The sequence below is a fragment of the Scyliorhinus canicula genome, chromosome 2 (genome assembly GCF_902713615.1).
Source record: "Scyliorhinus canicula chromosome 2, sScyCan1.1, whole genome shotgun sequence".
NCBI lineage: Eukaryota > Metazoa > Chordata > Chondrichthyes > Carcharhiniformes > Scyliorhinidae > Scyliorhinus > Scyliorhinus canicula.
In genome coordinates, this window is record NC_052147.1 from 111009240 (window position 1) to 111031705 (window position 22466).

Below are 22466 nucleotides of genomic sequence, written 5' to 3' on the forward strand. Positions count from 1 at the left end.
TGTCTGTGCGGAGTCTGCACGTCCTCCCAGTGTGTGCGTGGGTTTCCTCCGGGTGCTCCGGTTTCCTCCCACAGTCCAAAGATGTGCAGGTTAGGTGGATTGGCCAGGCTAAATTGCCCTTAGTGTCCTAAAAAATAATAAAGTTAATGGGGTTGTTGGGTTACTGGTATCGGGTGGATACGCGGCCTTGAGTAGGGTGATCATTGCTCAGCACAACATTGAGGGCCGAAGGGCCTGTTCTGTGCTGTACTGTTCTAATTCTAACTCGATGGGCCGGGGATTATTGCCAGAGATGATGGGTCAGGCATCCAGTTTGTTGCTTCTGAAAATGGACAAGGATCCAGTGGAGTGTGGGTCGTACAGGCCTATATCTCTGTTCAATGTGAATGCCAAGATATTGGCGAAGGCGTTGGCACTCAGGTTGGAGCAGTGCCTTTTGAAGGTGATTGGAGAGGATCAGATGGGGTTGGTAAAGGGCAGGCAGTTGTTGTCAAATGTATGGTGGCTGTTGAATGTGGTGCTTTCTCCCGCAGAAGGGAGGGAGTTGGAGGTGCCGCTGGATACAGAGAAGGCGTTTCATCAGGTGGAGTGGAGCTATCCGTTTGCGGTGTTGGAGAGGCTTGGGATTGGGCCTGAGTTTATGGCATAGGTGAAATTATTTTTTTAATAAATATTTTTATTCTCCATTTTCAAAGGGCAGCACGGTGGCCTAGTGGTTAGCACAACCGCCTCACGGCGCTGGGGTCCCAGGTTCGATCCCGGCTCTGGGTCACTGTCCGTGTGGAGTTTGCATATTCTCCCCGTGTCTGCGTGGGTTTCGCCCCCACAACCCAAAAATGTGCAGAGTAGGTGGATTGGCCACGCTAAATTTCCCCTTAATTGGAAAAAATAATTCGGTAATCTAAATTCTCCATTTTCACATTTTCTTCAAAATTTACACCCCACCAACAAACAGTAAACAGTAGTGAATACAATGTTAATCCCCTTATTAACAACAATGATCCCATCCTCCCACCAACCCCCACACAACGACCCACCTGACAATATAAACATCAAATAAAACAAACCCTCCCAAGGTGAAAAAAAAGGAAAAAAGGAAATGGAATCAGGAATCGCCATTGGTCACCATTGACATATACAGTCCACCCCCCACCACCCCCCCTAATATTCAATGCCGTCCAATCCCTGAAAGAGTACAGTGAATGACACCCATGAATTGTAGACACCTCCCCCACACCCCCCCTCCCAGACTCCTCTCCCTCTTGTAAACTCCTCCCCCCAACCTTGGTTCCTTCCCCCAACTTTTCACCCCGGCTAGACTCACCAAAACCTGTTCTGCTAGTTGCAGCTGCTTAAACCGGCCAGTGTGGAGGCCCCCGCCCGGGTCTCCTTCCCCCTTGCCCGGTCCCAGGAAAACCAAGAAATCCCCTTTCGCACACAACCCTAACATACACACCCAAGCCCCAAAGAACCATCATTGCAAATTAAAGTCCCATCTCTTCCCTTGTCCAAATATATACAGCGTCGACTCATTTCGTACATACACCAACATGCAATGAAAAATAAAGTTACATGAGGCTACATCGGTACACAACCATTTCTCAGTTCTGCCACAGTCCTTCTGCCTTCGCAAACTCTTCCGCTGCTTCCACCGTCCCAAAATAAAAGTCCTTGGACTCATAGGCCACCCTCAACGTAGCTGGGTATACTATGCCGCACTGCACCTTGCTGATGTAGTGCCTTCTTCACCCGGCTGAAGGCAGCCCGCCTCCTCGCCAGCTCCACCGTAAAGTCCTGATATATGTGTAAACCAGCTCCATCCCACTGCATCATCCGCTTCTGCTTTGCCCAGCACAGGACTTTCTCCTTCACGCTATACCAACGGAAACACAGAGTTACTACTCTTGGCGGCTCACTCGCCTTTGGTATAGGCCTCCACGACGGACGAGCCCAATCCAGCTCATATGAGGAGGGATCATCCCCCTCCCCCAATAGCTTCGCCAACATCGTGGCAAAATACTCCGTCAGCCTCGGGCCTTCCACCCCTTTGGGCAGACTCACAATCCTCAGATTCTGTCGCCTGGATCTGTTTTCCAGGTCTTCCATTTTGGCTCACAGACCCTTGTTGGTCCCTATCACCACCTTCGCCATCGAGGTGAGTTGATCACTGTGCTACGATAATGCCTCTTCCACTTCCTTCAGTGTCTCACCTTGCTCCCGCACCTCTGCCGCTGCGCTTGATACCGCCGCCCTCACCGGGGTAATCGCCTCCTCCACCAGCACTTTCAAAACCACCCCCATCTCCTCCACCAGCACTTTCAATACCACCCCCATCTCCTTCTTCATCGCTTCCATGTGTTTTGTGAGCTGTTTTTCAAGTTCCACAGCCATCACCTTGGTTATTTCTTCTGCTGTGAGCGATGCAGCCTCCCCTGGTGCTCCAGCTTTCGCTTTCCTTACAGTTCCTGCGCTGACATTTTCACTCCCCGGCGGACTTTCACTAATCCCCTTTGTCATGGCCGTTTTTCTCCCAAACTTGGACATTTCTCCTCCCTGTCACTTCTTTGGCACGGGTGAAATTATTGTACAAGGATCCGATGACGTGTGTGTGAACAAACTAAATGAATTCAGGGTACTTTCCCTTGCACAGGGGAATGAGGCAGAGATGCCCCATGCTGTCTTAGATGTCTACTAATCCTGCTCCAGCAGCAACATTTAGTCTCAGGAACGGAGAATCCGGCTGAAGGTGTCTCTGAAGGGGTTCATGGCCAAGTGGGAGGAGGAGCTGGGGATGGAGCTGGAGGAGGGATTGTGATGCGAGGTGCTGCAGAGGGTGAATGCCTCAACCTTGTGTGCGAGGCTGAGTTGATACAGCTAAAGATGGTAACAGGGCGCACCTGACGAAGTTGAGGATGAGCCGGCTGTTTGAGAGGATAGAGGATATTTGTGAATGGTGTGGGAGGGGCCCAGTTAATCATGTCCATATGTTTTGATCCTGCCTGAAGTTGGAGAAATTTTGGAGTTTTTTTTTCTACACTATGTGGCGATCTTGCATGTAGATTTGGAGCCTAGTCCACTGGGGGCCATATTCGGGGTGTCAGACCTGCTGGACTTGCAGGCGGGAGCATGGGCAGATATTTTAGCCTTCGCCTCGCTGATCGCTCACAGGTGGGTTTTGTTGGGGTGGAGGTCAGCTTCTCCACCCTGTGCCTCGGCGTGGCTGTGGGATCTAATGGAGTTCCTGCATTTAGAGACGGTGAAATTGGCCCCAAGAGGGGTTCAACAAGAGATAGTGTTTGTTTGTTCTACATTTTGGAGAATTAGTTAACTTCAACTATTAGGGTGGGGAGTTATTTTTATGTTGTCATGTTTTTCAAATGTTAAAATGTAAAAAATTTGAATAAACATACTTTATTAAAAACTTGACAACATGAAATTATATAATAGAAGCACCTCCAGGCAAAAAAAAAATCATCTTTGCTACCACAGGTAAAAATTATATTGAGGCTACAAATGATATACCATTAACATACAGTTACATGAAAAGGTGCAGCATATAATACTGGACAGCATGGTCACAGAATCTGAAAGTGATCATTCATAAACATCTTCAAGGTGCTGTACACGCAAATAACGTAACTCATGAACCAAAACGTTACTAAAATATCTTAGACAATGACTTGGAATTGCTTTAAGGTCAGGTTTGAGGGAAGCAGCTCTTGGGAAAGTCATTGCTTGGGATGCAGCCTTCAATCAAATATCAATAAATGTGCCTGGCCTTGAAGCTCATCAGATCGGTTAAATCATTGCTATGAATCACTATTTACGCACACCATCCAGTTACTTACTGTTTATTGTCGGCTGCTACATTGTGCAAAAGTACTTCACTTGCAACTTTTCAAGATAATCTGAAGCTCAAATATAATTTTGCATACATCTAGTCATGCTCCTGTTGTCTAAATTTTTCAATCACTCAATAATTAAAATGGCTTTCCATTTAAAGCTCCTTAAATGAACTGTAAGCTATTTTAATGTACTTCTGTATCAAAAACATTATTGCTTATTTTGTCAACATTTAAGCACATCAACTGTCTGGGAATGTGTAGCCAATTGTCTTTACCACTTAGCACTTGAAAGACTAAAGGGATATCGTGACATATGACAAATAAAAGCAGGCATGCTTTCAACCTTATTTCTCAGGTCAGCTGTCTAGGATCTGCTTCAGCTTTTATCTAGCTGTATGAATGTAATCTGAACTACTTTGTTAAGATTGTCATCTTACAATTACTCCCAGTTAATGGCTGTTCTCAATTTTGAATTAAAACAGAAAATGCTGGAAATACTCAACATGCCTGACAGCATCTGTGGAGAGAAAAACAGAGTTAACATTTAAGGTCAGTGCTGACGAAAGGTTGTCGACATGAAATGTCTCCATAGGTGCTGCCAGAATTGCAGAGTGTTTCCAACAGTTTCCGTTTTTATTTCAGATGTCCAAATCTACATTTGTTCCCAATTTTAAATATTACTATTTGAGATGGATTTGGAGAAATGTATTGTGCTGCTAAACAGCATCAGCTATTAATAGAACTCAAACTGTTGAAGATTCCTGAAAAGACAGACATGGGGTGGGATCATCAAGTGCAATATGTGAATCCCATGAGCGCTCTAAATCAGGTTCTACGCTGGGCTGACCGCGAGTAACCTGACGCACTCCACCCGGCACGATCTGGATCACACCCTCACTGGGCGAGTTCCAAATCTGAATATTTAAATAAGCCCAGTGCTCAACAGCTCCACCTGGGAGACCTCGCCAGGGTGTCAGTACTGATCCACACAAACGTGGACCAGGCGTAACAGCACCTGAGCTATTGGAGACCTCTGGGTGGTCGGGAAAGGACAGGTTGGTATCCTGGCACTCCCCCTAGCGGCACGGTCATCGTGGAAGTTCCACACTGGCATTGCCAGGGTGCCCAGGTGGCAGATTGGCACCGCAGGGGTCAGGTGGGGGGGAGGGAGAAAAGAGATGAAGGGAGGTCACTAAAATGGGAGGGGGGAGGGGGAGGGAATAGTGAAGAGGATCGAGGCTACCGGACAAAATGGCACCCGATCTGCAAGCAGTCTTTCCTGCCATCACTAAGTACGGCCTCAGTGGAGAGAAACTCCCCAAGACCAAAAGAAAACATCACGGTGCCGTTGAATAGCGGGGCGTTTCAAATCTTTGATAATTCAATATGGAGTACAGGTTTTACGAGGAAAAGCCAAAATTTGATAAGATGCACAAGGTGCTGATATTCCATAAGCTCCAACTTTCCCAACTGCCTGAAGAAATTCCCTAAGAAACCTAGATATGGGTTATATCCACTAATAACTTTGCAGAACAAACTAGGTCAGAGTAAGATCACAAAAGAGTCTTGCACAATTAAATTGATCTATTGATCACCATAGGGCTACTTAACATCAGTTGCCCTGACAGGACTTGCTGATCTATTCATATCTTTGGCACGACAGTGCTCTCAAAGTGAGATTAGCTCATGTGGGCAAATAACCTCCACTTTTTGACACGAGGAGCCGAATGGCCATCTTTTGTGCAGTGTTGATTCTGTGATTATAGCCAGGCAGTTAATATGAAGTGTTTCACTACCTCTGCAAACTTTGCACATATCACTCAAAGTAGCTCATCCTGAACTTTCAAGTAGGAACTTGCTAATTAGCAGCAGCATGTATTTCTTGTGATAAAAGTGATAGGCAGCTGAAAGAATCCCTTCCAGCAGAGACTTCCAGTAACCAAAATAATCCCACTTAAAAATATGTAAATTCTACCCTTTCCAAGATTCTGCAATAGGATAATGAAGATTGCTGTTAATGAAGGCTGTTACATTATACAAACAAGGAACAGGGGGGGGCCATTCAGCCTCTTGAGCCTGCTCTGCCATTTGATAAGATCATGGCTCACCTGATAGTAACCTCAAATCTGCATCCCCCGATTACCTAGCATCCCCATGCTTACCAAGAATCTATCCACCTCGATCTTAAAAATATTCAAAGACTCTGGTTCCACCGTCTTTGGAGAAAGAGAGCTCAGAGAGAAAGCATTTCTCCTCATCTCGGTCTTAAATGGGTGACCCATTATTTTTAAACAGAGATCCCTATTTCTAGATTCTCCCGCAAGAGAAAACATCCTCTCCACACCCACCCTGTCAAGGCCCCTCTGGATCTTGTATGTTTCAATCAAGTCGCCTCTTACTCTTATAAATTCCGGGGGATACAAGCCTAGTCTGTCCAACCTTTCCTCATAAGGCAATGCACCCATTCCAGGTATTAATCTGATAAACCTCTGAACAACTACCAATGCAATTACATCCTTCCTTAAATAAGGTGGCCAATACTGTATACAGTGTTCCAGGTGTGGTTTCAATAGTGCCCTGCACAACTGACCTAACGTGCCAAAGCAACTCCTAAGCACAAAACATGAACATCGACTGACAAGCCCCAGGATGCTTTTTTTTTAAAAAAAGGAAGCAAATACCTCATGAGACCAACTAATTGTGTTGCTTTCCTTTTAGAGGTGAACATCCTGGGAGTGAAGTTACTGATAGGACATACCAGCATCAACTGATGCAGGCTGTGAAGTGAAATAAATTTTTAATAATCTTTATTAGTGTCACAAGTCGGCTTACATTTCAATGAAGTTACTGTGAAAATCCTCTAGTCGCCACACTCCGGTGCCTCTTCGGGTACACAGAGGGAGAATTCAGAATGTCCAATTCACCTAACAGCCCGTCTTTGGGGACTTGTGGGAGAAAACCGGAGCACCCGGAGGAAACCCACGTAGACACGGAGAGAATGTGCAGATTCTGCACAATGATCCAAGCCGGGAATTGAACCCGGGTCCCTGGCGCTGTAAAGCAACAGTGCTATCCACTGTGCTACCGTGCCGCCCTCCAGTGGAAAATGGTGTGTAAAAGGCAAAACAACACATAGCCCAGAACTCCCCACAGTCTAAGGTAAATTCACTCAGATGAGTAGAGTTTTGTGTAAAAATTGTGTTTAAATATTGGAGCAGAATTTCACTGTTAGCTGCAATGTTCACAGCTTGTTTAGAGGAACAGTTGCAGGTAAATTCAATAGGAAAAATATAAGATTTGATTCCATCACTGATATAAATGCTCTCAACTGTCTAGACTAGATTCCAGTTACTGAACCTGAATTAATGGTCTTTTGTTTTCTAAATCTTTAAGGGATGAAGACTACTGACATCGGAAAGATTAAAAATCGAGACACTGCTCTAACAAACAAAAAACAAGCCCAGCAAGATTTAGCATGCCTACAAAAAAAGTGTTGGAACAGCTAGTTGAAGCACAAAAAACATTACAGGGAGAAATAGGATTGAAACATGAGAAGCTTTTGCAACTTCAAGTGTAAAATGAAGGGTTCCATAATACAACAGCAGCAAAATCAATTGCTCAGTCCAATATTACATCCAATGTAGCAATCTACTGATCTACTTATCTGAAACATATAAAATTCTGATATGCTTGGACAGACTGGATACAGCAATGTTGCTGCCCCCGACATGGTGGTGTTGGGGGGGCAGGAAGGTTCTAGAACCAGGGATCACATTCTCAGGATTCGGAGTAGGCCATTTCGGACTGAGAGGAGGATAAATTTCTTCACTTAAAAGGGTTGTGAATATGGGGCAGCAAGGTGGCGCCGTGGTTAGCACTGCTGCCTCATGGCACCAAGGTCCCAGGTTCGGTCTCGGCTCTGGGTCACTGTCCGTGTGGAGTTTGCACATTCTCCCCGAGTTTGCATGGGTTTCACCCCCACAACCCAAAGATGTGCAGGGTAGTGGATTGGCCACACTAAATTGCCCCTTAATTGGAAAAAAGGAATTGGGCATTCTAAATTTATTTTAAAATAGGGTTATGAATCTTCAGAGTTCTCTCCCACAGAGGGGTGCAGAGGCTAAATCACTGAGTATATTTAAGAAGGAAATAGATAGGATTTTGAGACTCTGAAGTGTCAAGGGTTATGGGGAGCACGGCATTGAGTTAGAGGATCAACCATGATCATGTTGAATGGCGGAGCATGCTTGAAGGGCCAAGAGGCCTACTCTTGCTCCTATTTTTTAAGTTGACTTATTCATACTGAAATCTAATCTTTAAAGACAGACTCAGTAATTACATTTGCTGTCTGACATCTCTTATAATGGTTTTATTCTTTGGGAAAACTGCATGAACCTGGCTGTCCATGCTGAAACTTGTCTTGCTCTACCACAGAACGGCATTGTACCATTTCATAACTTAAAAGAATGCAAATAGAGGCCAACAACTTCCAAAGCGGCAATGTTCCAATTTTTGGTTGATCAACATAATGTCTCTGCCACAGAACAAAAGATGTTACTGTACGCCACACCTCACATGACTTTGAGCCAGTTAGAGGAAAACTGACAGGTTCAACACCAAAGTGGGCAGCATGGTGGCACAATCGTTAACACTGCTGTCTCACAACTCCAAAGACCCGGGTTCAATTCCGGCCTCGGGTGACTGTCTGTGTGGAGTTTGCACTTTCGTCCCATCTCTGCGTGGGTTTTCTCCAAGTGCTCCAGTTTCTCCCACAGTCCAAAGCAGGTTAGATAGATTGGCCATGCTAAATTGCCCCTTAGTCTCTAAAAGATTAGGTGGGGTTAGTGGATAGATAGGGTGGAGGCGTGGGCTTAAGTAGGTTGCTCTTTCCAAGAGCTGCTGCAGACTCAATGGGACACGATCTTACAATTATCAATGTCATAAGAAAGGAAAATGAGGAAACCTAATTCATGAAAGTATTCTATTAAAATATTGGAGGAAACAATACAATTAAATTATGCAGATTATCTGTTGAACAGACACAGCATGTATCTGACACAGCATGTATCTGACCTAAAAAAAATGTCAGAACGGTCTATGAATAGCCATCACAGACAGAAAGTAAATTGTATTGGCCCAGCAAAGAAGGAGCACTTCAAACTCAGCTATGCTTTTTTTATTCTCTGCAATTATTGAAGTAATGAAGGACTTTAGCTCAGATGTTGATCAATAGTGAATTATGGTGCACATCTTGGCTGCAGTTGTGCAGACATTCTTTGGGCCTTCTCTTTATGAACCAACGGCAGCATTATTTATAGATTTCTTTAAAATTAAGTGGCTTTTTTGCCTCATTATATGAACTTGCTTCAAAGTAAATGAAATTAAAGTAATAATGAAGATTTGAAATAACAATATTTAACAAGCAGAATTATTTTTATATGTTAGTAGATTTCACATGGCTTAATATGTGATGAATCAGAGGATTCGTCATTTCCAAACTTCAGGAGCGTTTATGTCATGGAGGGAATAACATCAGGGTTACAAATTTACAGTGAATGAGCAAGGCAAATTCCATTTTTATTAAACAGCATTTTGTGACCTTGACTGGTGCTTTGGATATTGAATTTTTCAACTCCAATATGTGGTGAAAACCATTTACCAGTTTAATTTTTATCCCGTGACATTTTACAGCAATTCAGTATCAGTTGGAGGTAGGTCTTTGATATAAAGTAGCTCATCTTAGGGCCTGCAGAAACTACAGAGGTGGGGCTCCTGGAGCTTGAGGGAAGACGGTGGTGGTGCTGCAGGAGATTGAACACACGGGATGGTTATTTGATCTGGCATCATTGTACAAGGGAAACTTTGGGTTTGGTAGTACTGTAGATTATGATGAATGCAAGAAATTGTTGTATTTTATATTTTTTTGCAGTAATGTTATTAAAAACTGGGTTAGGATGCATGCAGACAGTATGACTGCTAGAGCGATGATCAACGTGTTGTAAAAGTGAGGTAATGATTGATTTGCAGGTGTGTTCTGCTAATAGATCATGAGAACCATTTACCTGTTTACAGATAGCTAGCTAATAGAATATTGATTAGATTTGAAGGACCCAATCATGGATTTGAGCTGGGGTGGGGGGGGGGGGGGGGGGGGGGGTGGGGGGAGATAGTGTTTACAGGAGGTGGAGGGAAGTGGGCCTGGTCAAGGTGAAGGATTTGTATTTGGAGGAAGGGTTCGCCAGTCTGGAGGAGTTAAAGGAGAGAGTAGAGCTGCTGAGAGGAACAGAGTTAAGGGGTGGAATTCTCCGCTCCCCACGTTGGGTGGGAGAATCGCGAGAGGGCCGGGCAACTCACGACACGCCCCCCTGGCGCCCCCCGCGATTCTCCCACTCCGCCGCTCGGATGAATCGCCGCTCGCCGTTTTTCACGGCGACCGCCGATTCTCCGGCCCGAATGGGTCGAGCGGCCTGCCGTTCCTGACGGCGGCAACCACACCTGGTCGCTGCCGTCGTGAACATGGGCGCCAAAGTGCCGTTTGAAGCTTGTGGGGGGGGAGGGGGGTGTAGAGGGGAGTGAGCACCACGGCTGTGCTCGGGAGGGAACTGGCCTGCGATCGGTGCCCACCGATCGTCGGGCCAGCGTCTCAAAGCGACGCACTCTTTCCTCTCCGCCGCCCCGCAAGATCAAGCCGCCACGTCTTGCGGGGCAGCGGATGGGAAGACGGCAACCTCACATGCGCGGGTTGGAGCCGTCAGCCGCGCATACGCGGGTTGGAGCCGGCCAACCTGCGTATGCGCGGCTGACGTCACTTAGGCGCCGCCGTCGCGTCATTCTCGGTGCACCGCCCGGCGGCCGAGAGTTACGGAGCGCCGCTCCTAGCCCCCAAGGTGGGGGTGAATAAAGTGAGAGGAGCGGCCTCCGAGGCCGTCGTGAAACTCGGCCGAGTTCACGACGGCCTTCCCGATTTATCGCAGGAGCGGAGAATTCCGCCCATGGTACCTGCACATTACGGACTTTGCGCGACAGTTCTGGAGGGGGTTCCCGGGACTATTTGGAGTGACTACTGCTTCCGGATGTGGAAGGGAGGAAACATTGGGGATATATACAAGTGGCTGGGAGAGCAGGGAGCTGAGCGGGTGGTGAAGATCAAGGAGAAATGGGAAGGGGAGGTAAACTAGGGAGTATGGAGTGAGGCACTGTGTAGGGTAAACGGGACCTCCTCTTGTGCAAGGATAAGTCTGATACAGTTCAAGGTGATGCACAGGGTGCATATGACTCGGGCAAGAATGAGTGGGTTCTTTCAGTGGGTAGCAGGTGAGTGCGAGAGATGTGGGAGGGGGCCAGCGAATCACACACACATGTTTTGGCTGAACAAGTCAAACTACAACTGGTGTGCTTTGTGAAAAATTGGGAAGCTTCTGGGCGGGAATGTTTACGGTCTTAGCCAGGGTAGTGGAGGATGAGGTGGACCCAGAGCCTTTGGTGGGGATATTTGGGGTTTCAGAGATGCCGGAGCTCATGGAGAGGAGGAAGGCCGATGTCATGGCCTTCGTCTCTCTGATTGCAAGGCGGCGAATTTTGCTGGAGTGGCGGTCGACATCGCCACGGGGGGTAGCAGCTTGGTTGGGTGACCTGTACGACTTCCTGCAGTTACAGAAGATAAAGTATGAATTAAGGGGCTCAGCAGGGGGGGTTTAAGAAAAGGTGGGGGATGTTTGTGACCGTGTTTGAGGAGCTGTTTGTCGCAGGGGGGGGGTGGGGGGTGAAAAAGAGGGAAAATCTGTACAGACTGTATAGTTGATTGTGGGAAAGTATGTTTCCCTGGGTGTTTATTTGCTGTAACCTGTTTTGATACACGTTTGTAATAAAACACATTTAAGAAAAAGATTTGAAGGACCTCTGGGCTGTAGATAATTTATGAGGGGCATGGTTTTTGGTCCTGGCTAAACAAGTCAAAGGACATCTTAGAAGAAGTGACAAAAGATGCTTTGGGTACAGATGATGTAGTTAATGGGAGGAGCCAGGTCTGTCTGAAGAGTCAGTCGGTCCAAGAATTCTGATCTGAACAGAAGGGTTTCAGTTTGGTCCTGAAAGGTTCTCTCTCCAAAGATTGCGCACAGAGAAAATCAAGTAAAACCCTAGTTGTTAACTTTATTCATGAATGGTATTTAATTTATATTGGTTTGCTTAATTGGAATATATTGGCTGGTTTAGGAAGTAAGTTAAGGTTTCTTATTTTACTTAAGAACTGTAATAACTAACTGTAAAGCTATTTCTTTGTTGCTAATGTGGCTAATTCTGCGATTAATTTGTTTTAACATAAAACGTACCTATTGGTCAGTGTATTCACTCCTCTGGTGAGTAACTTTTCCTGACAGTGTTACAAATTGAAAATAGTTGAGTTATCGTTCAGGATCATGGGGCTCGTCTATGATCGTAACAAGATGGGGAACAGAAGTTTGAAATAAAAGGGCTTTCAATGCTTTATTAACCAGAATTTAATGCAACTCAGATTTGCCTGACGGGAACACTATATAACTTCAATTTCAGATTTATAAAATACTGACTTGGAAATAAAGCTGAACTTGAAGTTGAGTGAGTGGCTAAATGCATGGCATTTGCAATGCAGTATACGTAGATAATTGTGAGATTATCTACTTTGGAAGCAAAAACAGGAAAGCAGATTATCTGAATGGCTATAAATTAGGAGGAGCAGGTGCAATGAGACTTGGGTGTCCTTGTAAAACAGTAGCTGAAAGTAAGCATGCAGATGCAAGAGGTGGTGAAGAAGGCAAATGATATGTTGGCCTTCATAGAGAGAGGATGTGTGTACAGGAGCAGGGATGTCATTCTGCAGTTATACAGGGCCTTGGTGAGACCACACCTGGAATATTGTGTGCAGATTTGGTCTCGCTATCGGAGGAATGATGTTATTGCTATGCAGGGAGTGCAGCAAAGTTTTACCAGACGGATTCCTGGGATGGCGGGACAGAAGTGTGAGGAAGATTGAGTTGGTTAGGATTATATTCCGAAGGAGTTCAGAAGAATGAGGGTGGGATCGCTAGGAACCTATAAAAGTCTAACAGGACTTGACAGGGTAGATGCAGGAAGGATGTTCCCAATGGTGGGCGAGTGCAAAACCAGGGGTCACAGTCCAAGGATACGAGGTAAACCATTTAGGGCTGAGATTAGGAGAAATTTCTTCTCCTATTGTGTGTGTTGGGAGGAGGGGGAAAGAGAGAGAGGGAGAGAGGGAGAGAGAGAGAGAGAGAGAGAGAGAGAGAGAGAGAGAGAGAAAGAAGAAAGAGCGCTGAAACAGGTTACTGAGTTGGATGATTAGCCATGACCATAAAGTATGGCGGGGTAGGCTCGAACGGCGAATGCACTCGCCTATTTTCAATGCTTCTATATTGTCCATCACTGGAATTTAGAGCATAGAGCATAGAACAGTACAGCACAGAACAGGCCCTTCGGCCCTCAATGTTGTGCCGAGCCATGATCACCCTACTCAAACCCACGTATCCACCCTATACCCGTAACCCAACAACCCCCCCCCCTTAACCTTACTTTTATTAGGACACTACGGGCAATTTAGCATAGCCAATCCACCTAACCCGCACATCTTTGGACTGTGGGAGGAAACCGGAGCACCCGGAGGAAACCCACGCACACAGGGGGAGGACGTGCAGACTCCACACAGACAGTGACCCAGCCGGGAATCGAACCTGGGACCCTGGAGCTGTGAAGCATTTATGCTAACCAACATGCTACCCTGCTGCCCCAAAATTTATTGGTATTGATCTCAGAGAAAGTTAGTTGATTCAGTCTTTGTTCTGTAAACGTCTCCTTTCATTTATTCACAACAGCAGACAAAAGGATTTGGTCTAATAATTTGTAGCCCATTCAAAATTTGATCAAAACTGCAGTTTTCTCATGCTGGTCAGTTGTATGCATTGTTAAGTAAGCTCCCTTCCACCATTTTGAACAAATTTAATGAATCATTTAATTAGCCTACATATCAAAGAAAATAAAACTAACACACATCCATGTTGAACAATCCATTTGAATGATTTCGAATCAGATGAAGCACCGCTGATGCAGAAAGCAAGAACAGTTGGACATAAATTTCCGTAAATTGTTAGTTATCTATAACCTAAATATGTAAATTATGTTTAGCAAAGCCACATAATTTAATGTTTAAATAAATCAACGTTTAAGTGATATAATCTTCATTTCATAGGATCCAAGGTTTCTTACCTCCAGAAAAGAGGTGGGTATTTGTGCTGTCAAATGCTAAACAGAAGATGTTGGATAGATGCTCGCCTTTCAGTTGGGTTGGTTTAGCTCTTGAATGAATAGACTTATCAATATGCCACAACAAGACACGGCGGTCATCTCCACCTATCATAACAAACAAAATTGCAAGTTACACTTTAGTCCAACAAAAGTACAAGTATTTTTGATCACATTAAACCAGTTGACAACTCTATCCACATAAAGTCTCCGGAAAGAAAGGCTTGCAATGATATACCACGGAGTGGGTGGTGAGCACCCCCTCTTCCGAGGCAGCAATGACCACTGTGGAGATGAAACCAGGCCCTAATGCAAGTCTTGCCATGAGTCACTTTGATAAAACTACAACTGGTGTGCTTTACGACAAGAGTCTGGCTAGTTATTGCAAGATTGGTTGGAGAGGCCTCCATTTTTGCTGCTGGTGAGTTTGATCCAACAGTATAAGTGGCCCTCACTTGAGTTTCCTGCGGTCCACTCACTGATCCTCCCACTCGCAACTGCCCTATCCGACCCTCCCACTTCGCAGTCCCCCCGCTCCACTCCTTCATTTGCTTCCTTGCGACTCACTCTCCTTTTGTGAGCCCACACTCACACTGGCTGTTTGGTAAATTTCACCTGAGGAAGGAGCAGTGCTCCGAAAGCTAGTGTTTGAAACAAACCTGTTGGACTTTAACCTGGTGTTGTAAGACTTCTTACTGTGCTCACCCCAGTCCAACGCCGGCATCTCCACATCATGCTTGTTTGGGAGAGGGAAGCGAGTAGAAAGGGATGGAAGTAGTGAGCAGGAGAGTCAGCAAGTGGGAGCATTGGGATATGGTGGACGGTGTAAGTAAGTAAGGGCCTCACGGTAGCATGGTGGTTAGCATCAATGCTTCACAGCTCCAGGGTCCCAGGTTCGATTCCCGGCTGGGTCACTGTCTGTGTGGAGTCTGCACGTCCTCCCCGTGTGTGCGTGGGTTTCCTCCGGGTGCTCCGGTTTCCTCCCACAGTCCAAAGATGTGCGGGTTAGGTGGATTGGCCATGCTAAAATTGCCCGTAGTGTAAGGTTAATGGGGGGATTGTTGGGTTACGTGTACACGGGTTACGTGGGTTTAAGTGGGGTGATCATTGCTCGGCACAACATCGAGGGCCGAAGGGCCTGTTCTGTGCTGTACTGTTCTATTCTATCTAATTTACAAAGAGTTGGTAAATTAAAAGTTATTAAGAGTCCGTACTTGTATGAGGGTTTTAGGGCCACTTAAGTTCAAGGCAGCAAATAGGTTTTTACGGTAAAAATTATTGGTCAGAAATATAACCCACTCTTATGTGTGTTATTATGAAAAAGTGATTTCATTTGGCACATCACTTTTTAGGAACACATTAGGAGTGCTAAACAAGGGATAGCTGTATAAAGTAGAGAAGTTATGCTCAAAGTTTATCAAATCTTGGTTAAATCATACTTGGCGTGCTGTGTAGCGGACAGCATGGTAGCAGTGGTTAGCACTGTTGCTTCACAGTGTTAGGGTCCCAGGTTCGATATCCGGCTTGGGTCACTGTCTATGCGGAGGCGGCACATTCTCCCTGTGTCAGCGTGGCTTTCCTCTGGGTGCTACAGTTTCCTCCCAAAAGTTATAATCTTTATTGTCACAAGCAGGCTTACATTAACACTGCAATTAAGTTACTGTGAAAAGCCCCTAGTCGCCACATTCTGGCTACTGTTCGGGTACACGGAGGGAGAAAACTGGAGCATCCAGAGGAAATTCACGCAGACAAAGGGAGAACATGCAGACAGTGACCCAAGCCAGGAATCGAACCTGGGACCCTGGAGCTGTGAAGCAACGGCGCTAACCACTGTGCTACTGTGCCGCCTTATATTGATGTGATTAACTTCTATACTCATTTTGTGGTTGACATACCCAGACATCGTTTTGAAGAAATAAATTGTAATAAATCTACAAGTGCTCTTTAAAATTCAATTTGTGGTCTGATTACAATTTTCCAATATCTATTTTTCTAGTGAATATAACTAGTACGCTCAATGTGTGTGTCTGGATGCTTTGTATTATTGTTTTGTTGTTATAAAAGAGGAAGAGTGGGTTGGTGGAGATTTTTACAACATCACACTATCAGTTTTAAGTTACCAAATAAATGAAGGGTTTCAATATCACGGACAGGGAGACAGATTTGCTCTCACTTGCTGAGGATCAATCCGAGCAAAGTTTAGAACCTTCAAAGCGATTTTGCAACTTCCTCATCCGACTACCAACTCTGTCCTCCCACCCACCCAACCCACTTTCACACTGAGGTCACAGCAATTTTAACAGCTGGGGGGGGGTCACAAAAGGAATACATTTGCTCAGCACTGATATAGCGCTTTTCACGATCTCAGCATGTCTCCAAACTCAATGTTGGAGCATAGAGTTCCAGTCACTGTTGAAAGGTTTACTATGTGACTTGGTATCAGAGTAGTGTTGTGCTTTTGCATCTGAGTAAGTAGGTTGTAGATTCAAGTCCCACTTCAGAGACTTGAACGTAATAGCAAGGCTGACACTCCAATGAAGTACTTAGGCAGCACAGTACTGCCAGATGTACCAACATTCCAAGGGGAACATTAAACCAAAGGCTCTTTTGCCCACTTAAGCATGACAGCTCTCCCAGTACATTGGCTAACATTCGTGTCTCAATCAATACGCCAAAAATAAATGATGTCTATTCCACAGGGATGAGCTGAAGATGTAACTGTTGCTAAATGCACATTCTGTATCTTTCATAAACAGACCCTCCAAAGGGGCTGCGCACAAAACAGACAGATGCAACCAGCTTCGGCCAGTGGACGATCCATCTCTGGAGGATCTTAGCATCATAGATGCCAGTCATTGGACAATTTGCTTCACTCCGTGATATCAACAAATGACTGAATGTGTTAAACACAGAAAAGGCAACAGGCCATGACATTGCCGCAGTTGTGGTGCTAAAGATGTGTGCTAGAACTAGCTCTGCCTCTTACCAAGCCACTACAGCGCAGTTAAAATACTGGCATCATAAAATGGCAGGGTGGAAATTGTCCAGGTATTTCATATCACCAAAAAACAAGACCAATCCAATTTGGTCAATTACAACCCCATCAGCCTACTTTCAATCATCTGCAAAGTGATAGGCGGTATGGCTGAGTGTTCTCAAGCAGCATTTGCCCACTAATAACCTGCTCATTGGTATTCAATTTGGATTACAGCAAAATGACAAGGCTCCGCATCTTATTACAGCCTTGGTCCAAAGAAAAGAGCTGAATTGCAGGGGTGAAAAGAGGGTAACTGCCCTTGACCTCAGAGCAACATTTGACAGAATGTGGCATTAAGGAGTTCTCGTAAACTGTAAACCAATGGAAATTGGAGGGAAAATGCTCCCATGGCTCGAGTCATACTCTGTGCAAAGGAAGATGATTATGGCTGTTGGGGGCAATCATCTCAAGTTCAGGAGTTTTGCAGGAATGCCTCAGGATGGTGTCCTAGGGCGACCATTTGCAGCTGATTCATAATGACCTTCCCTCCATCATAAGGTCAGAAGTGGGGATGTTCGCTGATGTTTGCACAGTGCTCAATTCCATTTGAAAGTCCTGATATAACGAAGCAGTCCATGTCCACACGCACCAAGACCGAGACAATATCCAGGCTTGGGCTGACAAGTGGAAAGTTAAGACCATGTCATACAAGTACCAGGAAATTACCATCTTTAACAGGAGAGTCAAATCAGTGTCTTTGACATATAATGACATTTACATTGTTGAATCTCCATTAACATCCTCGGGCTTACACCTGATCAGAAACGCAACTGAATCAATCACACAAATTCTATAACTATGAGAGCAGGTCAAAGGCTGGGTTTTCTGTAATGAGTGACTCCCCTCACAACTCATCAAAGCCTGTTCATCTTCTACGAGGCTCAAGTCCGAAGTGTGATGGAATGAATACTCCTCACATACCTAAACAAGTCCAGCTCTAACAACACACAAGAAACTTAACACCATCTATGGCAAAGCCGCCTGCTTGATTGACACCCCATTCATCACCTTAAACAGTATGTACCATCGGCAAGATCCACTGCAGCAGCTCATCCAGAATGCTTCAACAGATCCTTCCAAACTTTCAGTCCCAAATACCTAGAAGGACAAGGGAGCAGCTGCACACAAACATCAAAACCTGCAAGTTCCTCTCCAAGTCTCACATTGTCTTGATGTCATTCACCTTCATTGGCATTGGACATAATTCCTGGAATTCCCTCCCGCAGCAACTCCCCATCATTTTATTAGGGATGGGCAATAAATGCATAAGATCAGACCTACCAATTCAGCTAACAGTACGCCTTCACATACCATTGATTTATCTCCAAACATTAACCCAATAGGAAAGGCTAAAAAGAGAAATAAAATCTATGGGGAGTTCAAGAAATATACTGAAAGATTCCTCTCCAATCCCCAACACAATCACAACTAGTTTGCAACTTACTCTTTACAACTGGAGATCTCATCTCCGGAATGGACAGCTTTTTATTTTAAAGCACGGTAACAATACTGCACAAGCCACATGAAATACTTCTGGCTTCTAAGCAGGTGTTTTGCCTACAGATTTATAGTCCTACTATCTATATCAAGTAAAAATCCCTTACGGCAGATCGGTGGCGCAGTGGTTAGCACTGGGACTGTGGCGCTGATGACCTGGGCTCGAATCCCGGCCCTGGGTCACTGTCCGTGTGGAGTTTGCACATTCTCCCCATGTCTGCCTAGGTTTCACCCCCACAACCCAAAGATGTGCAGGTTAGGTGGATTGACCACGCTAAATTGCCCCTTAATTGGAAGAAATAATAATTGGGTACTCTAAATTTTGGGGGAAAAAAGTACAAATCCCTAATCCAACTTGCATCCAGTCACTTAATCACTTTAAAAACCTTGGACACTTTCCCATCAAGCCTTCAATACTCAGAATAATGGGACATACCCGGACACCCGACACTCACTACCTCCAGATCCTATTTATTCTTAACTGTGTGAAAATTAAACTGGATGCAATAATGCAAGAGCATTGTTACCTGAACCACTGGCAGCCTCTGTATCCTTCAATTTGTACTCAAATCGGACCACAACCTTATGATTCTCTGCACTTTCCCAAAACTACCACAGAGATTGTGTACCTATGATGACTGATCAACAATGTCCCCAGGTCTCTTCCTTGGTTAACTATCAGACTTCCGGTAGTGGCCATGGAGTGAGTGGTCGTACATTTGGTGGCTCCCGCTCAAGGTGGCATTTTCTGCTCCTTCCCCATCTGATTTGAAAATGAAATGAAAATGAAAATCGCTTGTCATGAGTAGGCTTCAATGAAGTTACTGTGAAAAGCCCCTAGTCGCCACATTCCGGCAGCTGTCCGGGGAGGCTGGTACAGGAATCGAACCGTGCTGCTGGCCTGCTTGGTCTGCTTTAAAAGCCAGTGATTTAGCCCAGTGAGCTAAACCAGCCCCTGCAAGGGTGTACGCTGGCGAAGGAGTATAAGCACTGAAGGATTGCAATACTCCTCAACTAGGGCCGGTTTATGACCTATTGGACAAGGAGTGTAACAAAGAAGCTGCAGCAGCTTGACCACGAGAATAATCGAGGTACAGCACAGAAAAAGGTGGGGGAAGGCTCTGGGGCAGCTTTGCTTGCCCAGCGGTATACAGAGCAGCTAGTGAACTTTTCGAACAAGTGATTCACTCAATATGTAGTGTGTATATGTATATACATGTATTTTGCAAGAAAAGACTTTAAAATGAATTGTACTTGTGTAATCACATTGTATTCTGTATTTTACAATCTGAAGTCAATTACAGCATTTTAGTTCAAATTCAAAGCAGCAGAGGCTGAAGGTCTCAGAGGACCTGGCTATTATAGTGGAGCCGCTTAGAGCAGCTATCGAGAGAGTGGAACTGATGCAGGGCCTAGCACTCCAGAAGGTGGAGGAATCGATGGGGGAGCACGAGGATCGGCTGGCACAGTGGCGTTGGAACCAGAGTGAGTGAATGGGATCTTTGAGGCCTTCTATCGAACGCTTTATGAATTGGAGCCTTCCACTGGGGAGGAGGATATGAGGCGGTTTTTAGATGGGCTGGAGTTCCCTAGAGTGGAGGAGGAGAAGGTACAGGGATTAGGGGCCCCAATTGGGCTGAAAGAGCTGATGGACAGTGGGGATTCAATGCAGACGGGGAAGACATCGGGTCCAGATTGGTGCCCCCCCCCCCCATCCATCCCTGCTGTCCCAGGCGTCCATATCACTGATTGTTTTTAAAAATAAATTTAGCGTACCCAATTCATTTTTCCAATTAAGGGACAATTTAGCATGGCCAATCCACCTAACCAGCACATTTTTGGGTTGTGGGGGCGAAACCCACGAAAACACGGGGAGAATGTGCAAACTTCACATGGACAGTGACCCAGAGCCGGGATCGAACCTGGGACCTCTGCGCCATGAGGCAGCAATGCTAACCACTGTGCCACCATGCTGCCCCCATATTACTGATTGTTAAGGACAAAGACCAGGAGCAGTGTGGGTCATTCCTTCTGATTTTAAAGTTAATGTGAATGCAATGTTGGTGACAAAGGTGTTGGCCTTGCAGATAGAGGGTTGTGTGCCAGGTGTGATAGGAGAGGACCAGATGGGGTTCGTGAAGGGGCGACAGCTGTCACCGAATGCACACAGGCTGCTCAAGGTTATTATGATGCCTTCAGAGGGGCTGGAAGTGCAAGCGGTGGTGGCAATGGATGCGGAGAAAGCATTTGACTGAGTTGAGTGGGCATGGCGGTACAGTGGTTAGCACTGCTGCCTCATTGCACCAGGGACCAGGGTTCAATTCCAGCCTTGGGTCAGTGACTGCGTGGAGTTTGTACGTTCTTCCTGTGTCTGCGTGGGTTTCCTCCGGGTGCTCCAGTTTCCTCCCACAGTCCAAAGTTGTGCAGGTTATGTGGATCGGCCACACTAAATTGTCCCTTAGTGTTCAGGAATGTGCAGGTTAGGTTACGGGATTATGGGGACTGAGCGAGGTGGACATAGGTGGAGTGCACATTCAAAGTTTGGCTGTTTCTCAGGATATAAGTTGAATGTAGGAAAATGCAAGGTGGTCCCGATAAATGTCAGAGGAAGGAGAGGAGGTTAGGGGAGCTGCAGCTATCTTGGATACAGGTGGTGCAGAGTTGGGCCCAGCTGCAAAAGTTGAACTTGGCGTGATTGGTGGAGGGTATGTAGGTGGAGGGCATGAAGGTGGACTTCAAGAGGTGGGATGTGTCGCTCTTGTCTTTGACAGGGTGTGTACTGACAGTGAAAATGACAATGCTGCCCAAGTTTCTGTTTGTGTTTCAGAACCTCCCACCTTTGTTTCTAAACCCTTTTTTAGAAAGGTGAATGGGATGATTTTGAGGTTTGTGTGGGCAGGGAAGGCCCCACAGGGTGAGGAGGGTTTCTGGACAGGGATCCACATGCATATGTTCTGGGCGTGTCCGGGCTTGAGGAGGTTTTGGAAGGGTTTTTTGCATGTGTTGTCCAAATTCTGGGCTCAGGGGTGGCTCCAAGTCCGGAGGTGGCGATATTCGGGGTGTTAGAGGATCCAAAAGTTCAGGTGGGGAAGAGAAGCCAATGTCTTTGCCTTTGCTTCCATGATAGCTCAGAGACAGATTTTGTTGAGTTGGCGGGACCTGGAGCTGCCAAAGGCCAGGATATGGGTGAGTGACCCGAGAAATGTTTGCACCTGGAAACAGTTAAGTTCGCCATATGTGGAGTGGAGTGGAAGAGGGGTTCATCCTGAGGTGGAAGCCGTTTATCGATTTCTTTAAAGTGATTTGAGGCATCGGGCGGGATTGTGAGCTTTGTTACCCGTTGCCGAGGTTTGGCTTGTGTATTTTTGTACATATGAAAAATATTTCTAAAAATAAACTATAGTACCATCATATTGGAAGAATTTTCTCGCCATTTTTACACTGAAAGCATTTAGGCAAAAGAACTAGTTCTAAATAATAGCCGTTTAAAGCAACTTACAGGAGGTTTTTTTAAAAAAGCATGAATCGTAGGTTAATGAGATAAACATTGGTGCTCTTTTCTACAAATGCTTTAAAGAATAAAAAATTCATGAACTTTATCAGTAAACACCTCACACCCATTGTTAAGAAACATCCAGCCCTGTGCGAATTGGCAGGCTGTCACTTCTGCCAAAGATAAAAACAGAAATCAAAGAATTTTACAGCATAGAAAGAGGTCCCTGCTGGTTCTTTGAAGGAGCTAACTAGTTAGCCCCACTACTCTGCTCTATCGCCATGGCACTGCAAATTTCTCC

General features: G+C 45.5%; 1 protein-coding gene across 1 annotated transcript in view; it reads right to left on the reverse strand.

Moving 5' to 3' along the window:
• dcaf5 (ddb1 and cul4 associated factor 5) overlaps positions 1-22466 on the reverse strand; it is a 119816-nt gene that overhangs the window by 82984 nt on the left and 14366 nt on the right. Inside the window, 1 exon segment of the mRNA XM_038784919.1 lies at positions 14103-14246. Coding sequence (XP_038640847.1) covers positions 14103-14246 — 144 coding nt within the window.